Below are 18,423 nucleotides of genomic sequence, written 5' to 3' on the forward strand. Positions count from 1 at the left end.
TCGGTTACATTTAACATAAAATTTCCTACACTTTTTAATCATAGTGTGCTCATTTGATAGCAGGCATTTTTCTGCCGTAAGACATTGAGTAAAAAACATCTTTCTTTGGTATAGTAGACGCATTAAATTTGTTAGTCAACTATCAAATTTGATAGTCAACTATCAAATTTGATAGTCAACTATCAAATTTGATAGTCAACTATCAAATTTGATAGTCAACTATCAATTTTGATAGTCAACTATCAAGTTGTTAGTCAACTATCAAGTTGTTAGTCAACTATCAAATTTGATAGTCAACTATCAAATTTGATAGTCAACTATCAAGTTGTTAGTCAACTATCAAATTTGATAGTTAACTATCAAGTTGTTAGTCAACTATCAAATTTGATAGTCAACTATCAAGTTGTAAGTCAACTATCAAATTTGATAGTCAACTATCAGATTTGTTAGCAGTTCACTAACAAGAGATGTTTACCGGCTAGAGGCTGGGCATGTACTGACGAAATTTTTCTTTTTACTTGTTTCATGCACATTATCGAAAACATACTTATACGATTTACACACACTACGCAACCAAATCAAATTTCATCAAAGTAATCTTTTTCGATTGAGGCTATAATCAACAGTGTAAAATCCTGTTTTTCCTGGATAGCTTCCAGATCCTTCGTCCCACATTGCCCATCTTCGAACTTAGCCTCGAGATTTTAATTCCACATATTTAAAAAAAAGATTCATCCAAATTGCTTGAGAATTACTCAAGTTATCGTGCCTTCAACGATTTTTTGTCACCCACATTTAACGTTTTTCATACCATTTCATACATTTTCAATCATAGTGAACTTTTTTGTCACCCACATATTTCGGTATTTTCTGGGGTAAGACCCTGACTTTCAGTCAAGGGAATTATAAATATAGACTTATACGAATGTTGACAGACATCGCAATTCATTTTTATTGTTGAATCGATTTGCCCAAATAAATTATTTTCAAAAATTAAATGAAGAAAAAACCAACAACAGAGGCTATTGATGGCCGTGTCTTTTATTGCAATTTATAATTTTAGTCCCATTATCATGTTAACTCACATGTGTTCGGTGTGTGTGGTCTTCGGTCATTTATCGGTCGAAACACCTGTCCGGTCATATACATCGATCAGAAGTGGATTGAATAATTAAATGCAGAAAGGAGACATGTCGCATTAGTGAATTATAAGAAAAATGGATGTTGGGTTTTATGACCGCAATCGGCACAAGAACATTAATTTTATTCTTTTCGATCAATCGTCACAGACACATTCTACATCGTTTAGCTTGAAGAAAGAAGCAAAGATATTTATTTTCAGTTTTCTTTTAATTCGACATAATGCGACATGTCCTCTTTCTGCATGTACCAGTTTCTGAATGTGTAATTTACATGCGAGAACACAGTCAACTTATAGTCCACCATTGAACGAAAAGAGATTGTCCTCATTCCACAATAGGTTGACAAGTAATGAGGGATCCTGATTCGTTGGTATCATCATCCTCTTTAACTTTTTTTTGAAGGAGACCCTAGTGTTAAGGTAAAGTGTTCACTTTTTCGATTTAAAGTATCGCTGGCTAGCTGGTGTTTCATGAAAATCTATTACTTCATTTGTTTATCATATAATGAACCAAACTGACCAGAGCTTATTGTCTATTTTTGGCGTCGTTGTCAGTGGGTTTATCTTTTTTTCATTTAAACGGATTTTCTCGTTGCTCCTATACAGTCAGAGGCAGTACAATTTTAGCATGAATTTGCTTCAGATATTTTTCAGGTGATCCACAAATTCAATCAAAACTGTTTATACTTGTTTGAAGCTGCTACAAGCACGCACATAGTAGCAATGAACGTCAACACAAGGTATGGTCGAACGTCAAACTTTGTATGGAGCGGAGGACATAGCAATTTCATGTAAACAAACTCACCTCTCATGAGAGGTTTGTATGAATAGACCATACCTGGGTTATACTTTCATTGCATAGTAGGGGTAAAAACGCACACAGTTTTGATTGGCTATGTGGATCAGCTGAAAAACAACTGAAGCAAATTCATGCTGAAATTTCACTGCCTCTAACTGCAATACCTTCCAGACCCCAATATTTTCTTCACATTACTACGTATGTCTACGACACCGTTGTACCCACAACACTGCAAGTTTTGTCACACACAACAAAAACATGCTTTTAGCTCGATATATATATTTCGTATTATGATAAATGCAGTGATATAACCACGCGATATCTATTTTTTACATCATACCAAAGGTAGATTAAGTAAAAATTTGCTTGGTGCGGTTCGTAAATTATTTAAATTTTGTTTTTGCTTCATTTGAATAATTAAGTTAGTAGCTGTATGCGCAATGGTCGAAACCGTTTGATGGACGATAGTCTTTCCAGACGGACTTTTTCATATATAAGGCATTGAGAATGTCGAATGGAGTTTCATTGTAAACAATGGAAATTCATACTTCGCGCCACCGATTAGACGATAACCTTGCTTAATGTATAGTGTTGAGATTTTTGACTTTCCGTCAGAGAAATGATAACGGTAGCTCACGCTCCGACTCTGTGACGCCGCAGAAATGATATCAGTTCACATTCAGCTAACAGAAAGCTGGACATAGTGTCAACAGAAAAATAATTAAATTTTTACTCGACAGATTTTAGTTAATAGTTATCAGCGTATAGCAGTACACCAAAACAGTAATTAGTATTTCAATCGGCCCAGTATCTGCTACGCGATAGAGTGTGGAAAAAGGATACGAACCGAACGGTTTCCAAACTCATTTTGCGTAGCAAATATTGAACCGATTAAAATACTAATTACTGTTTTGGTCTCCTGAGATCATGCTCTATCCGTTGACATGCGATCAATAATAATCCGTCGGCATTATATTAGACTTAAATCCTTAAAAAAATTCTAGCATACATTTAGGCGAAATATCAGTTAATACCTAACTTTCCTCAGATATTATTTGTATACTTCGAGGCGTGTTAGTCTCTAAACAAAGCAGGTCAATTTTGAATCTTTTTACTAGTTTGTTAGCTTATGGAACGCGACTGTTCGGCCATTGCGCCTATACATTCTTTTGTCGCTTGACATCACTCATCATTTCATATGCAATCGCAGTTTCATAAAATAAAATTATGGAAAAGAAAATTTGCCGCCTGAAATTGGTTCGTCTTGTTTTTTGTGAAATTCCACATATGAGTGGCTCAATGTGGAAAAAACGACAACATTAGTAAATCATAAGTCGCTGCCGTAACTAACATTCATTATTAATATTTTTGAAAAGTTTACAGACCATTGGAGGTCATTCTCTTTTATTATATATTAATGTTACATGGACTGACACTGCTTTTAAAACAAAGAATTAAAAAAAAATCTTTGACGCAAAGTTCAAGATGATTCATGATATTGTATACAAACGCTTCGTCGGATGAAAGGGTCTAAGAGCTTATTATTTAACATGATACCAAAATTAACAAAATCCAATTACAGTTTCAATGATTTGGTGCTTCGTGACAAAAGAAAAATCTTATCTCCGCGAATGTCATGGTTCTATCGAAGCATTGAAGGTATAAAGATTCAAATTTGTTTCTTATATACTGAAAAAGGCAGATGAAAAAGAACTGGAGCTCAGCTGGCTATAGCTCACCTTATTATCATCAGAGTACAGAAGGTCGTTATGTTTGTAACGAGAACGACAATAATTTTTACTCTGCATGATATTCATAAATGTCTGGTGTTCCAAGGCAAATAATTTTACATGAATGTAGGTATCAACTGGAATGTATTCCACACAGAAATGAAAGGTGAAAATATGTTCAGTATGATTATGTCGTTGTCTGTTCTGTAGACTTACGCATTGCGCATATTGCGTTCTTGTTGGTTGTTGGACATATGTACACAAAATCGTCGTATTTGAGTTACATAATAACAGTCATTCAGTGTGTACATACATCGTGTGCAGCCACCAAACATTCCGTAACTACCCAAATTAACAAGAGGGATTCTTTTGAATTTTGACTCACCGAAATCGAAATTTTTCAACTTTTGGCTACTTACAACCAGCCAGGTATGGAAGAACAAAAATATCTGAGACTGGTTTTGGGGCCTAGGCACCAAGGCCTAACTAGGCATATATAAAAAAGTTCCGGAATAAATTGCGCCGATTTCGGTCAGTCGAAATTCAAAAGAATCCCTCCAAATCAAATGAAACACGTCAAAAATCCGAACTTTTTAGAAACAACTGAGTCCTGTGTTATTATCGACAACGAGCTCCAGCTAATGTCTTGCCATTTTTATTTGTTACAATAAGTACTACTACAGACGCAAGTCTTACAATCTACCACCCAGAACTTAAATTTTGTAATTTCAATGATTAGCTTCGACCCTAATACCATAATACCAATCTCAGCGCTTTCAAAGATGAAAGTAAATTTTACCTAACTTACTGAACGAGATCTGTATCCTCGATCACTTCCAAACCTTTCAGAACAGATAATTCCTCAGCAATTCTGTCGATACACCCCATTTTCAACAGCTTTCCATTTGGCACTGGATTTGATTGATCGGGAAATGATGTTTGTTGACTTGATTGCAATCGCTGAAGTTCATTGTCAATTAGATCGATTAGAAGATTTTTAGATCTGTTCAATAGAGAAGCATCCACGTCATTCGAATTTTCATTGAGCACAGAGTCGGTTTTGCTCTTGAATCGATTTGGGAACGCTAGTGATTCATTATGGTCTGATTGCGCGTCTATGCTAACCCTTACTTTCTCAAATTTAAAGAAATTCATGTCATTACAATCCCTGCTGCTGAGATCCTCACAATCCAAATTTTCTTGCAGCTTTTTCTTCTCACCAACTTCGGCGGTAGGTACATCGTCGCAAAATTTACTTAGAGTAGCCGAATTGATTTCTTTGAACTTTTCCGACACCTCAGACATTATCGTTCGCAATTTGTTAAACTTTTCATGAAGAGCCTACAAACGATCCGTATACCGACTTTAACAGCGACTATAATTTACCGGAAATTATACTACCTGCAGATGGATATCGTTCCCGGTAATTTTAGGATCGTGATGTTCTTGTGAAGGACCACTCTTGCGGCAACACTGCTTCAGAAACAAAATTTCAATAAAATCCTTTTATTTGATCGAGCTCCCAAACAATTTACCGAATTCGTTTGGCAACTGTTGTCTGTGGAATTAATCAGAACTTTGGAATGGGACGGGTCAAAATATCGGGTTACAGTCTCTTCTGTTTCGATTATCTCATACGGTCGGTGGAATGAGTTCGCTTTTCTGTTCATTTTTTGTGGGCGGATATGTTAGCAAATAAATGAAAGCAAATCAACAGACGTTTAGACAACCTTCTACTGGCTGAGCCAAGGCTTACTAATTTTAAATAAGTCATATCACAAGTTCTGATAGACAGTTAAAAACTTCAATCGCTTCACTATTTCTTACTAGATTTATTGTACCAATTGGTGCTCTTAACTTTAGCCTCGATCAATTCAACAATGAAACTAATCGCCGCAATAACAAGTCCCAAGGCTAATATGTAAAACGACGAAAGGACATGATCCACTGTCAGAGACACTGGTCCACCGTCTGCTGCTCCTGATGCTTTCGCACTGGTTTGAGCATTTTTCTGGTCCCAGTATGGAATGAAACCGTTCTCTTGAGTCCGTCGTAAGATCGTGTTGATACGATAGAGGTACGGACTACCATAGCCAACTGCATAGGCAACCTTGAATTGTAAGTTAATTTAAGTTCTAAGCATGGAAGGCAAGAAGTTTAGAATTTGTAAAGTCTGTGCGAACATTTCCATGTCTGCCTGACGGCCGATCGCTGGGGAGAGAGCCAACCCTTGCTTTGTTCGCTCTGTGGCAGCTTTACCACATCCACAGACTGACTACGAGTGAGCAAGTTTGGTAATGAGTTGAAATTTCATTTCAAATATGATTCCCTAAACTTGCTCATGAGCAAATTGGTATAGTAAGCATTGTATATATCAAGTCTTCTGTCGCCATGGCCTGATGAGAAATGGTATTTTTAAGGACTATAAATGCAAATCGTCAAAAGCCGTATAAAATGTTTTCTCAGATCGAGACGCAGTGGTGGAATGCCTTGCATGTCAGTGATTTTTGGACCGTGGACTGTTCGAATGTTTTGGATTCGAAATAAGGGCGAATTCTAAGACTTTACAAATTTCAAACTTCAAGATACACCCAACTAAAATATACGTACTAGATAAGGAACCGGACATTCCGTCATGTGATTGAAAACAGGCCTTCCATTTATTGCATGAGCCTTACTCTGCACAACGTACTGGTTAATGTGATACTTATTGGCATACGCATAACGGACATCGTTTTGCTGAATGTGTTTGGCCAAATCGGTTGCTGATACACCGCGAATCCGTTTCTTTAGCTTATTGTACGTTCCGGTTTGATTCAAGAAATTTTGCAGTAAATCCACATACCGTCCGAACGTTATGATTTCGAAGGAGCTTTGCTCCAACTGACGAATGGTATTGATTTCAGGTAGAGTGGGTCGCAGCACCAAATTGCTGGTAAGATTTCCCTCGTACGAACTATTGATGAGCAAACAATAAATTATCCAGAACGCAATCAACAGCTTGGACGACCATCGTTCGGGCAGTTTGTTGATGGGTTGCGCCAAATGCCACGAATAAAAGTTGAAGAAAATATTTTCCATGGTCGGCTGTTTCGTTCCCAGTCGATAGATGCCGAAGAAGCTAATCGAAGCACTTAGCAACGAGATGAGAGTAAACAACCAAACGATCGATGAGAATGCACGGAAAATATTGTTAAAATTCGATGCATAACCAGCCTTCGCCACCAGAATGCATACATCATCTCTACCATTCGTGAAGGTGATTTGAACTTTTCCTTGAAATTGGGCCAGTCTCAGAAAGCGCGTATTGAACGAAACGTCCACGGCTCGACTGATAATCTGATTCAAACTTCCTGTTGACGAACCGTTCTTCAGAAATTCACCGATGTCATATCCATCGGTCGGCGGCTGCAGCACCAACTTTGCATTCATTTGTTCGATCACAACATCGGTTAGATAACCGTCGGTTCCGCTGAATTTTCCATTATCGTTGAAGATGGCTCGAGTATTTTCGGGGAACAACGACACCCTGAACGGATGTCCGTTTAAATCGTGCGTTTTGTCCCAAAATAGTTCATCGTACGTGGCAGCATTCCTGGGTAGTTTGAGGATGAAATCATTTCCGAAAGGAGTGTAAGTGAAAATGTTCACTTCGTTTTGCTGAGCACAGACTACCAGCACCTTCAGCAGATTGTATTCCCAGAAGGTTCGGAATACTTTTACCAGCCAAGGTTCGGTCAAGTTCAACGAATTTTCGACTAAAATGATAAAATGAGATGTGTGCTTGTCGCCGGAGTTGTTTCGGATGAACGACAAGTTCAAGTCGTCTGTGTGTGAAATGATGTTAAGGAGAAATATTTTCACACCATCGTCGTCGACTTGTTGGATGTTTGTTTCGGTTTTTTCGTATCTGAAAAGAAGACGAAACTGACATTTTGTGTTCAAAGCTGAAATCGCTAATTGATTTAGTCTATTTACACGAAGAAACTACTTTTTTATTTCATGACTATTCTGCCAGTTTACCAGTTCAATTAACATGGTTAGCAGCACCTATGAATGAACTTATTTCTATTTTGTAGAAAGATAGTCGAATTTAAATCGAGTGAAGGCGATTTTATTTGTTTGTCTTCATGATTTTGTTGTTGGCATAGAAGAGGCATGCATGAAGATGAAGAAGATAAGATGATTCATCACCATTTTTAATCAGTTAAACATAAAGGCCACTGCGCACTCAAATTCTTTCTACCTCTTCATTTAGTACATCGTCCGTCAACGATTCTGATTGGTTAAAAAAGTGTCGGAGGCTAATTTTCCCAACGAATGCAAATTAAGCACTTTTTAGCGCTTTTTATAAAAGAAGAAAAATGCCATTGGTAACGGCTCTAAGTCAGACAAACTCCCGACAAAATAACTCTGATTGTCTGTGGTCTGCCCCTTACACTTGCTACCGCGCCATTCGTCCTCCACTTGTTTTTTTTTTATATTCTTCGGTTATACTTGACTATACACGATAGACTCGAATGTACTCGATCAACGCACTTCAAGCAAAAGTGGTACTCTAAATAGGGTACTGAAACTTGACAGTGCTCCATACAAAATTTTACACTGTAAAAAGAGTGGGGATAAAATTTCATACAAAATAGTACTCTATTTGACAGCTGTCATTAATAGCACTTTTGCTTGAAGTGCGTTGCCTCGATATATTACTCAACTTACTCGATATTTTCGAATATATTCGATAACAAACTACATACTCTTCGGTTCTGGCGGGTTTTATAGACATTCTTTAACCCGTACGAGGGACAAAGTCTTATAAATTTGCGCTCGACTTTCTAACATTGAAAATTGACCTAATTTTCTTATTTGTTTACCGAGGGAAGAAAATAGAAAATTCTAACAGTATAGAATCGCTCGAGATGGAGTTTCCTATTTTTCCACGAGATGAACACAACTTTCAACATCAGAGTAATTACGGATCCCGACTTTCCGGTGAATTCATTTTTGTAATGCTGTCAATATAAATTCACCTAAAAGTAGGGATCCGTGCATAACTGAGCATTTGCATTAAATACCTTGAATGTTTGTATACTTTGGTTCTTACAATCAGAAGTAAACTGTGCCTCTGTAAATGTCAATGAAACTCTAATTCAAATTAAAAACATGGCTAACGCCGACCCGTACGAAACACCTATTTGTATCAAAAGACATTACTGTGAAACTCTTCATTTCTTTTACTTCATTCTCTACTGAAAAGCTATTCGCGGTTTAAAATCACTTGCATTATCCACTCTTTGCCTTGTTATCATATACAAATAAATTGCCGGAGGCAATATAGACAGCCCCGTACGAAGTCAACTTTCGTAAATTCCTATTTAAACAGCTATATACCGCTATATTTACCTATAAATAAACATTTCACAGATGAATATGCTATTATATAGCTCTATATGCCTGTATATAGCTCAATATAGGTGAACATAGATATATATAGATGTCCATATATGGAATGCCTGAAACACCCCACACACATAACAAATTATTTCCATTCTCTAAGTACCATTTTTCCCAAGATATATCACTTTTATTAAAATCCAATATGGCCACCGGCAGCATTTTGTTAGGAGACCGGAAATTTTACCGACGCTTTACATTCGTTAATACCTTTCAAACAAAAAAAATTCATGAAATTCGGTCAAAATTTACTCGAGATATTGACAAAATACTCCACATTCACTGTACGGCCGAGTAGCCAGATAAGAGCTCACTGCAAGAGACCTAGCTCACGCTCCGGAGAACATAATTTCAAAAACTTTTTTTTCCCTGATTGGTACGGTCAATACCTATCTAATAAAGCTAAAACGAAATATGTTCAAATGTGGCCGACCTACAAGCAAAAACTGATTGCCGCCCTGTGCCTGTTTCACACCAAGGGGTCTAACTCACGAGTCGGTCAACCGATTTCCATAAACTTTTTTTTTGTCGATCGGTATTGTAAATACCTTTTATTTGACGTATCATTTACAAGTGTAACGTTTAAATGTCCGGAGATATCTTCGAAAAACCGTAAAGCCTTATTGGGCCACAGCTCGGGAGGGGTCGATCCAAAATCACTCATCTTCGAACCTAGCCTGTCTGTTGACATTACCAAACGGGAAAAAAAGAATTTTCAAAATCGGATGCGTTTTACTCAAGTTATCGTGCAGACAGGCGGACAGACGGCCTTTTTTTCACTGATTTGGCATCTCTAGACAACCACAATAGGTTTCCCCTTACTCAGGGAGTCCAATTCGACGTGTTACAAACGTATGCGTAAACCTATTAGACCCCAGTACTTCGTACGGGTCTAATGATCGATTCTGACTGTATCGCGATTTGTAAGTATGGTAGTAAGTAGTAGTGTATAGTCTTACATACCGACCATTTGAACTGTTTTTATTACATTTGTAAGGTTTATTATCTGGTAAACAATTCCAATGCACACGAATAAACTCGACTTTGGAAAATAAACATGCGCGCGCAAGCTCAATACACTGTATAAACAAACTGCTCGAAAGCTCGTTATTAAGTCCTATTTTCATAATCGATCATTTTAATTTACCCGACCTTTACTGAGACAATATGCTTTTCGCTAAGAAATTATCGTGGAATATTGTCTAGCCTTTGCTCGAGTGCCGATTATATTTCGGCAAAAGCCTGAGAGACACAAGGCTGTATACTTTAGGGAGGTCACGCAGATGCAGATACGCGGGTTACACACCACGTTTCATACAAAAAATTCACCACGCCATACAAATTCAATTTTGGTGAATTTGTTTGTATGGAAAAGGTGTGTTCCCGCGTATCTAATAAAATGGCGATCTGCGTGACCTCCCCAAAGTATACAGCCTTGGAGAGACAATCTCTGTTTTTTGAATTACGAGTGGATTATACACTCTACTCTTCCGTCTACTCACCGTACAAGCATAAGTGAAGTACAATTGCCAAGCGAAAGTATCAAGTCCTCAGCAATCGTCGTCCGTAAAGCTCTATCATGATACACATGGACGAGATTCGGTTGCAGCTTACACAATATAGAAACCGTGCGTACGATCATTTCTTGCATAAAATCATCGGTCGTGTCACTGGGTGCGTTTACACTAAATTCGGTTTGATTAATTGAATTGACACCATCGCAATAAATGGCGATAATTAATACCATACGCACGGTATACATCAACATCTTTACGGTCGTTGAAGTACATTGTAAATGACAACAATATGCCGTGGAGCGTCCACTTTTTTATAACTTTTTTTTTTGTTTACCGTTCGATGAATGGAAAACTTTTAATTTCGATTCGGTAAAGGAGAACACACAGCGCACAAATTAATAAAACATGCTTCCGCAGCTCCGTTCAATGGCAATAAAGTAATGAAAGGATATTGTCATCATAAATTCTGTACAATGAATTCTACAGGGACGTACTAATCATTTCGTGCAATTCAAAACTGAACGAATGTGGGCGTTTTGTATAGATGTTAATAATCAATAAATTAGCTCAGCCACAAACACATTTTGGGGACTGTTCATTAACTCCGTATTACGCAAATAGGATGGGAGGGGTTCGGGATCGCGTGACAGATTAATTTTCCAACTATACCAATATTGGTTTCAGATATTGCGTGACACGGACACTGACAATTGATAATTCTACCGTTAAGGAATTGACGAACGGTCCCTCCTGGACGACTGTTACGAATAGCATGTAAAAAATCAAAATTACAATGTAATCCGTAATCTTCTTCCGAAAGGGTTCACTTGTTTTTCGAAAACAACTGTTGCGTGTGTGTAATCGGTTACGAAACACTGTTGCATCGTCCGATTTCATATAAAACGCACTTGGAATTGGAAGGTAGGTGAAAGATCAGACCGTATTATTTCGGAACAAAAAAAAAAAACTCCGTCTCTGGTTGCAAGAAGTTATATTGCTAAAGTGAAATTGTATTTGATTGGGCTGCATTTTGAGTATAGCATTTTCATTGTTTATTTATGTCAAAAATTGCGTTCTTAAGAAATCAGAGAAAATTGTAGAAAATATAATAATTGAAACGAAATTGACTTCTCCCCCCTCAATTACCCAAATTAATTAGGAAGATCGACCGGTTTCATGCAAGGCTATAAACTGTTGGGGAGGTCACGCAGACCGCCATTTTATTAGATACGCGGGGGACACACAAAACCGAATTCCCCTACTATGAAATTATCAAATTTGAGAGTCCATCTTCTACGAAATTTTTTTGATAGAAAGTCAAAAATGGCTCAGATCAAATTGTTTATTTTCCAGATATATTTCGTCCTCAAATTGAGACCATCTTCAGTGGCTGTAACAAATTTCTTTCGTAATGATAACAAATCATTAAACAGTACTTTACAAAATCGACTCTGAAGCGTTTCTTTTATACTTGTGCTGGTAAATTCGGTCTTTCAGAAGCTGTTTGGTAGTGCCTGTGTTCGCGAAACCACAGCTTGCTGAACAATGACTTCTTGAGACTATTTTCCTCTAATAAGTTCTTCGACCATTTCCGTAGGGTACAAATTTCCGATTAAAGTTTCTAATCTTCTCTGCCAGCAATGGCACAGTGTTCCGTTTATAGGTCATCGGTAAGTTCGACTTGAAATTTAAATAACGACAGGACCAAGTAACTTTATGAAATCAATCTGTTTTAATACTTTGATTTTCCCGAATGCACATGGTTTCGAGAAAAGAAATCTTTCCATCAATTTCTTTTTCTACCGTGAATTGCTAGTGTTTGTTGTTTGAACACAGTCATAATCTCTTTAATTTTGTCCGTTGGAATAGCTGTGAATAGCTGTCCGTGTGAATAGCCAGTGCCGGTCTGGCCCTATGGGCGTTCGGGCGATTCCCGAAAGGCCTTTTGATTTTTGTATGGATAAAGTGCAACGAAGGGCCTTTTGAAAAATTTCTTCATACAACGCCCGAAGGGCTTTTTTGAGCCAGTCCGGCACTGTGAATAGCGATAGAAAAATTGTAGTCTAAAACCAAATTTCTTGATGACAGTATCTTCTAAAATTTCCAATATCAGATCGGCAAACACTGGGCTGGCTGGAGAGCCCATGGCGAACCAAAAATTTGACGATAAAATTAACCATTAAATTGAAAACAGCATTCTTCCAGGACCATTTTGATGCCATCCAAAAATTCTTGTTTAGGTAGTTTAGTTGTAAACAAGGAAGAAAACACTTCAAGACAAAATAAAAATTTCCAAACAATTACGTCAGGTAATTGACGATTTACTCACATTAATTTTTTGGTAGTGCAGTAGTAATAGCTTTAGCTTTTTGATCAGTTCCGATGTCGTAACCGGTGACGTATAAGTACTTTAATAATCGACTCACTATCTGAGCAGACGATCGCCTTTACACCTTCTGTTTCTACTGGAACCAGTTATAGTACTCCTTTGAGTAAGGCGAACGTTTCAGCATGGACGGCCGTATTTCATCAGCTTTCTCATTCATATTGCCTAATCACGATAGTGGTTCCAAATTTCTATTTTGATGAGTGCCTTGCCTGTATATCTCGACCCGAAAAAGAGTTCGGTGTTTCCACTCGCCAAAATAACAATTTAGAACTACGGAAGTAATATACTACAACTTCGGCACGATTTAAACGACTGATTCTTGTAAACGTCTGACGTTATCGACATCCCCAGTTTGCATTTGTAATCCACATATTTCGTTTCGCAAAGATTCTTACCGGAACCTTGTCACCCACGTATCCACATGACAAGACAGAAAATAAAAATTTAGTTCTTCCACTAGCTTCTTCATTTATTTACAAAATATATGGATTAAAAACCATAACAACAACTCCCCAATAAGAAGGCATGCAGTGAGAGGCAGCATGAATCTGCTTTAGCTGTTTTTTTAGCTGATCCACAAATACAATCAAAACTGTTCATCCGGTTGAAGCTGCTACGCTCAGACGTATAAAAATGTTTGATTGTTTGGGTGGATCAGCTGAAAAATAGCTGAAGCAAATTCATGCTAAAATTTCAATGCCTTTAAATTGTACTCTCATATTCGTCTGGTCATAGCTGTTCAGTGCTATGGTCGGGTGCATTACTAAAAATCAAAAAATCAACTTCCATCATTTAAATTCTTTCCTTTCGTTTCGTCCATAAAAAGTACGGTGAAAATCAAGCCAAATAAGCAAACTCCACCATACGTCCACATGACTGTCTGCAGTGTGCACATTTCCATAAAGATTGGTAAAATTGTGTTTGAAATCAAGAAGAATACGGTAAAGGCTAGCATGCATATAGTGGAACCGATGTGTCGAATCTAAATTTTAACTACTTAACATACAAACTACAACGGAAAATAGAAAGAACTTGCGTTGCACGGCAGTATTTCAGCTGTATAAACGAGAGGAAGGGGCCTCATTCCGGCAGCACTTACGAAAATGTAAAATGAGACACAAGTGACAGGTACCCAGTAAAACGAAGCCACATCGAAGCCTTGATTGTTGATATACGAAAATATACCGAACGCGATTAAAGCAGCACCAGACAATGTGCTAGAGAGCCCAAAAAGTTTCCTACGACCCCACGAATCGATTAATCCAGCGGAAACGGCCGTTCCAAGTAAGTTCAGTATCCCCACTATGATTGCCGACAAATTTGCATCAAAACTGACATTTGCTGCTGTGAACAAATCCGACGCGTATGTGGTGAACGCGTGCACTGCACTGAAGACCACAATTGCTGTTAAACTGAGGCCTGTTCCTAATCCCTTCAGCGATTCTCTATTCACTAAAGAATAATGTCGAATTTACATATGAGACCGGAGGGATTTACCTTTACTTACAAATTAGTTTCCAGCTGCTTTGTTGTCTGTCAAATTCTCGTTTGTTTACAACAATTTGTAGCTTAGTTATTTCAGCATCCACATCGAATCCGTTCTTGTGGCTGTCGTTCCCATTGTTGTAAAATTGAATCGACTTTTTGGCAGCCTAAAAATTATTGTCAAAATTGTCTCAGGACACTCCAAGTGTCGGTATGCCGGTATATTGCTTATACGCTACCACATACCTCCGTTCTATTCTGTCGCAACAAACTGCTTGGAGTTTCAGGAAAAATTATCATGAAAACCAAAAATATTACTGAAAATGGTAGTATAACCCAAGGAACGTGAGCGTAGTCCAGGTACGCTCCACAAATATATGCAACCAGCATACCGAAACAATTACTTAGGTTGAAAAGTAAGCCAAGGAATCCTCGAATTCTGTATAATTGGAAAATTGAACGGGAACAGTATGCATAACCGAATGGTCCAGTCCCTTGTGTCAATCTGCTCGCTTATAGTTATTTGTGTATCTGTTTTGGACGATTGTTTTTAGGCAATTTCGCGAGTTGTAGCCCGAACAAAGTGAGGGCTACATGCGAAAGTGCCTAAAATCAATCGTCCAAAACAGATACTCAAAAAATTTTTCATGTAAGGGGTCGAAAACCCGAGAAAAATCTCGAAACTCCCTCATTTTCGGCCCCGACACATGAAAACGTTTTTTGAGCTTTTCCGATATCATTTAATGATTGGTTGTGAAAAGTTGTGGAACAAAATTTCTTTTTCGCAAGTCGACTTTCTCAGTTACATTTTTGGCGAACGGAGCTATTTCTTCTGACACAAGGGCTTGAACTACGAAGGGGAGAACGGGAAATTGAAAATGAAATTCCATTGGACCGCCAGTTCTCCTGACGCTCAAACAAATTGGCGCTGGTGTCTACAAAATAAGTTTTTCATTCAGTCAGGCTGACCAAAAACGTCATATTCTCTCACCAGATAGAGCCAAAGCAACAACTTTTATATGCTTCCTACTGCGGGACGAAAGAAAAAAATGTGAACCCACGCCCCTTTGGTTTACATTTTTCTGTCACTTTCGGCCCTTGGGCTTACATTTTTCAACTTTCGTCCCCAGTAGGCAGCATATAATATATATTATGCACCTGTTGCCAAGATTGGTATTTTGACGTGTAGGACATTATTGCCCTAGCCGAAGGCGTGGGTCATAACGCCTACACGTCAATATAACAGTCTGGCAATAGGTGCATATCATATTTTATCTGTCGAGAACAGATATATCGAGATAAACAAAAACTCCCTAGAGGGAGATTATCGTTCTAGACAGATAATATATATTACACACTTGTCACGAAGAAGTCGAGGCTTGCCGAGACTGATAGTGACAAGTGTGTACTCTATTTTATCACATAAGCGAAAACGAGACAACAACATAGACCTGAAGTGTAATTTTTGAATTAAACTTCTAGTGAATTAATTTTGACATCCGAACATCGCGCGTATGTGATAAAACTTAATACGAAACTATTTCTCTTATACTTTCTTTTAAGTTTCGTTCCGGTGACATCAATTTTTGCTCCCATCACTTTTTGTTCCCACTCACGTCACTTTTTGCTTATTGCTAAATTTCAAATGTGAGTAAGTAAGTGAGATATACCCAAGGTAAATATATGGGCGGAGGTAATGCGCGGCCTAGCACAATAGTTTGTTGCCACTGACATATTTTTTTTAAATGGTTGACTAAGATTTACTTGTGTTTCACAAAATTTTGTGCCTGTCACAAAACAGATGGCCCAGGTTTCTAAGCAATTTTGTTATTTTAAAGACAGGGAGAGATGGCGTTTATAGCAAACTTTCGTGCCACTGCACATCTGATTCGGTTGTATATGGCATTACCTCCTCGCTATATTTACCTTGGATATACCCTAGGTAGAAACAACAACGGAAAATCCTGTTCCACCATTCGCTCATATTTTCCCGTCGTTCGCTCTATGAATGAATGAATGGATATTTATTAACATAGTTTTTTGTGTGGATTAGGGTATAATAATAGTGTTTTACGTGATTTTAGTGTTTAACCTATGGTGGCTTCACATCTATATTTTAGGGTTCACTAGGGTTACGAATTTAGGTTAGTTGAACAAATTTAAAATCAAAAGGTTGTTGGATTGGTTACATTTAGATATAAATTTGTTAGTATGTTTATGTATGACGTCTCGTAATAGTTTTATGTTCGAAAGTGTGTGTAATTTTGTTGTTTTGTAGTAATATGGGGATATCGGGGAATCTGGCACACGGTGCAAAGAGAATGCAATATTGAACTACGTAAAAGGTGAACTCTTACGCGCAAGTTTAATGCTGAAAATGCTTTTTAGCTCTGTCACTGACTTAATGACTCCTTTTACAAAATGTTGGTATCGAAAATTGGTGTGCGAGTTCACATTTTACGTATTTGAAAAATGCGTTGTTTTAGCACCGTGTGCCAGATTACCCCACGCCTACTGGCACACGCCCACGCCCACGCCCACCCGTCATTCGCTCAAACATTGCGTTCGTTCCACTCATTCGCTCATATTTCCCTACATTCCACCACGATGGGTCGAAAGCAAACCTTTTTGTTTGATTCATAAAAATTGTCTGCAAAGTTTACCTGGGATGTGCTATATCTGCAACAAATAGCGGAATACAAAGATGAATTCCTCCCCATGAGATACCAGTTAACAGTCGTCCGATCAAAATTACATTTATCGAATTTGATGCAAGCAAAATGATGAAAAAAGCCTACAAAAATGTAAACTCATTGCATTCTACTCCACTGGAGGTACTCCTAGCGTGAAATGTCATCACAATCCCAGCAATAAATTAGACTGGACGGGTTTCAAATTCGAAAATGATATTCGCACATTGTTCGAATAGCATCTACCTTTCAAATTATGGTAAAAGGAGAACAAGCGCTTGTTTTCCTGTTTCGACAGTATTGTCCAGCCTATTTTTTTTAGCTAGGAGTGCGTTGCTAAACACACTTAATCTTCATATACCGTGTTTGGAAAAGCAAGTAAAGTGATTGTAAAGATGTGCCCCAAGTGATTGGATAGTATTGAGAACAAAATTATCCCGAAAAATCCGCTAACTGTTGGTAAAACAGCCAATAAGATTGTTTCGTGCAATGTGATCGGTCCAGTGTCCAGAGGACTATTTTCTGACCGATAAACTTGTAACATCGGCGAGACCCATCCAATACTGAATCCTTGACAAAATGACAGTAAGTTCACTAGAAAATTGTAATGCGTTTTATATGTTAGTCGATTTTGTACACTTCAATTAGACAAATATCAGTTTCACCGCAAATGACTGCAATATATTGGTATTTTACTTGGCTAAAATTCAATTTCTCAGAAATATCCATATTCACTAGGGGTGTATATTATTCACGTGCTGTTTTTTGATGAGACTTATTTCAATCGACTTACGAATATCAACTAAAAGTTAATAATAAGAGCGGTTAGTGATATATGCATCTGTGCAAACAAACTACATTAAAATACAAGTTTGAATTCAGATACAAGGTGATTAACAGATGCGGGAACCTTCCGTATGAGATGTGTGTAACAAATACAGCAAAATGCAGTGTTTTTGGTCCGTAGATCAATAGAAGTTTGCCGTGACCAGGTCTAATACTTGATTTCCACTTACCAAAAAAGTACTCCGTGTGAGAGACAAAATTGAATTGAATTGAAATGAAATGTGTAATGACACTGATTTATTTTACCGGAAACGTGTAATAATAAAAGCATTTCCGCGAAACAGCCGTTTTGCAAATTGCGCCTAAAATAATTTGAGATTTGATGTGTAACTTACGGCCAGCTTTACAGCAGACTTGTCACAAATTTTGTTCATC

General features: G+C 37.7%; 3 protein-coding genes across 5 annotated transcripts; all 3 read right to left on the reverse strand.

The window, feature by feature from the left end:
• Window positions 1-4,259: 4,259 nt before the first annotated feature.
• LOC119084386 lies at window positions 4,260-5,416 on the reverse strand. 2 transcript variants are annotated; one of them, XM_037194350.1, is made up of 3 exons: window positions 5,206-5,416; window positions 5,072-5,143; window positions 4,260-5,011 (listed from the first exon to the last, which is right to left on the reverse strand). In XM_037194350.1, the coding sequence occupies exons 1-3, from the start codon at window positions 5,338-5,340 to the stop codon at window positions 4,475-4,477; spliced, it is 744 nt and encodes a 247-aa protein (XP_037050245.1). In that variant the 5' UTR covers window positions 5,341-5,416; the 3' UTR covers window positions 4,260-4,474. The 2 variants fall into 2 exon arrangements, with proteins under 2 accessions (XP_037050245.1, XP_037050244.1); XM_037194349.1 differs by having other exon boundaries at window positions 5,072-5,146.
• A 69-nt stretch (window positions 5,417-5,485) lies between these two features.
• On the reverse strand, window positions 5,486-11,061 carry LOC119084371. 2 transcript variants are annotated; one of them, XM_037194322.1, is made up of 4 exons: window positions 10,875-11,059; window positions 10,624-10,806; window positions 6,281-7,580; window positions 5,486-5,780 (listed from the first exon to the last, which is right to left on the reverse strand). In XM_037194322.1, exons 2-4 carry the CDS (start codon window positions 10,770-10,772, stop codon window positions 5,487-5,489), a joined length of 1,743 nt encoding a protein of 580 aa, XP_037050217.1. In that variant the 5' UTR covers window positions 10,773-10,806; window positions 10,875-11,059; the 3' UTR covers window position 5,486. The 2 variants fall into 2 exon arrangements, with proteins under 2 accessions (XP_037050217.1, XP_037050215.1); XM_037194320.1 differs by having other exon boundaries at window positions 10,624-11,061.
• Window positions 11,062-13,481: 2,420 nt separating this feature from the next.
• LOC119084378 (facilitated trehalose transporter Tret1-like) lies at window positions 13,482-17,997 on the reverse strand. Its single transcript, XM_037194340.1, has 7 exons — window positions 17,868-17,997; window positions 17,564-17,796; window positions 17,176-17,306; window positions 14,759-14,951; window positions 14,535-14,679; window positions 14,064-14,479; window positions 13,482-14,009 (listed from the first exon to the last, which is right to left on the reverse strand). The coding sequence occupies exons 1-7, from the start codon at window positions 17,929-17,931 to the stop codon at window positions 13,806-13,808; spliced, it is 1,386 nt and encodes a 461-aa protein (XP_037050235.1). The 5' UTR covers window positions 17,932-17,997; the 3' UTR covers window positions 13,482-13,805.
• Between the last annotated feature and the right edge of the window lie 426 nt (window positions 17,998-18,423).

Source organism: Bradysia coprophila, unplaced genomic scaffold (assembly GCF_014529535.1).
Source record: "Bradysia coprophila strain Holo2 unplaced genomic scaffold, BU_Bcop_v1 contig_732, whole genome shotgun sequence".
Taxonomy (NCBI): Eukaryota; Metazoa; Arthropoda; class Insecta; order Diptera; family Sciaridae; genus Bradysia; species Bradysia coprophila.

What these genes read in the sequence shown, in the direction of transcription:
- LOC119084386 (XM_037194349.1), bottom strand. Translation starts at nt 5,340, where the DNA reads ATGAACAGAAAAGCGAACTCATTCCACCGACCGTATGAGATAATCGAA. An exon ending in ACAGTTGCCAAACGAATTCG is followed by an intron (nt 5,147 to 5,205) that starts GTAAATTGTTTG and finishes TTGTTTCTGAAG; the next exon opens with CAGTGTTGCCGCAAGAGTGG. An exon ending in GGAACGATATCCATCTGCAG is followed by an intron (nt 5,012 to 5,071) that starts GTAGTATAATTT and finishes GATCGTTTGTAG; the next exon opens with GCTCTTCATGAAAAGTTTAA.
- LOC119084371 (XM_037194320.1), bottom strand. Translation starts at nt 10,889, where the DNA reads ATGTTGATGTATACCGTGCGTATGGTATTAATTATCGCCATTTATTGC. An exon ending in ACTTCACTTATGCTTGTACG is followed by an intron (nt 7,581 to 10,623) that starts GTGAGTAGACGG and finishes TCTTCTTTTCAG; the next exon opens with ATACGAAAAAACCGAAACAA. An exon ending in AATGTCCGGTTCCTTATCTA is followed by an intron (nt 5,781 to 6,280) that starts GTACGTATATTT and finishes TTACAATTCAAG; the next exon opens with GTTGCCTATGCAGTTGGCTA.
- LOC119084378 (XM_037194340.1), bottom strand. Translation starts at nt 17,931, where the DNA reads ATGGATATTTCTGAGAAATTGAATTTTAGCCAAGTAAAATACCAATAT. An exon ending in GCAGATATAGCACATCCCAG is followed by an intron (nt 14,952 to 17,175) that starts GTAAACTTTGCA and finishes CCAATTATACAG; the next exon opens with AATTCGAGGATTCCTTGGCT. An exon ending in TGCGACAGAATAGAACGGAG is followed by an intron (nt 14,680 to 14,758) that starts GTATGTGGTAGC and finishes AATAATTTTTAG; the next exon opens with GCTGCCAAAAAGTCGATTCA.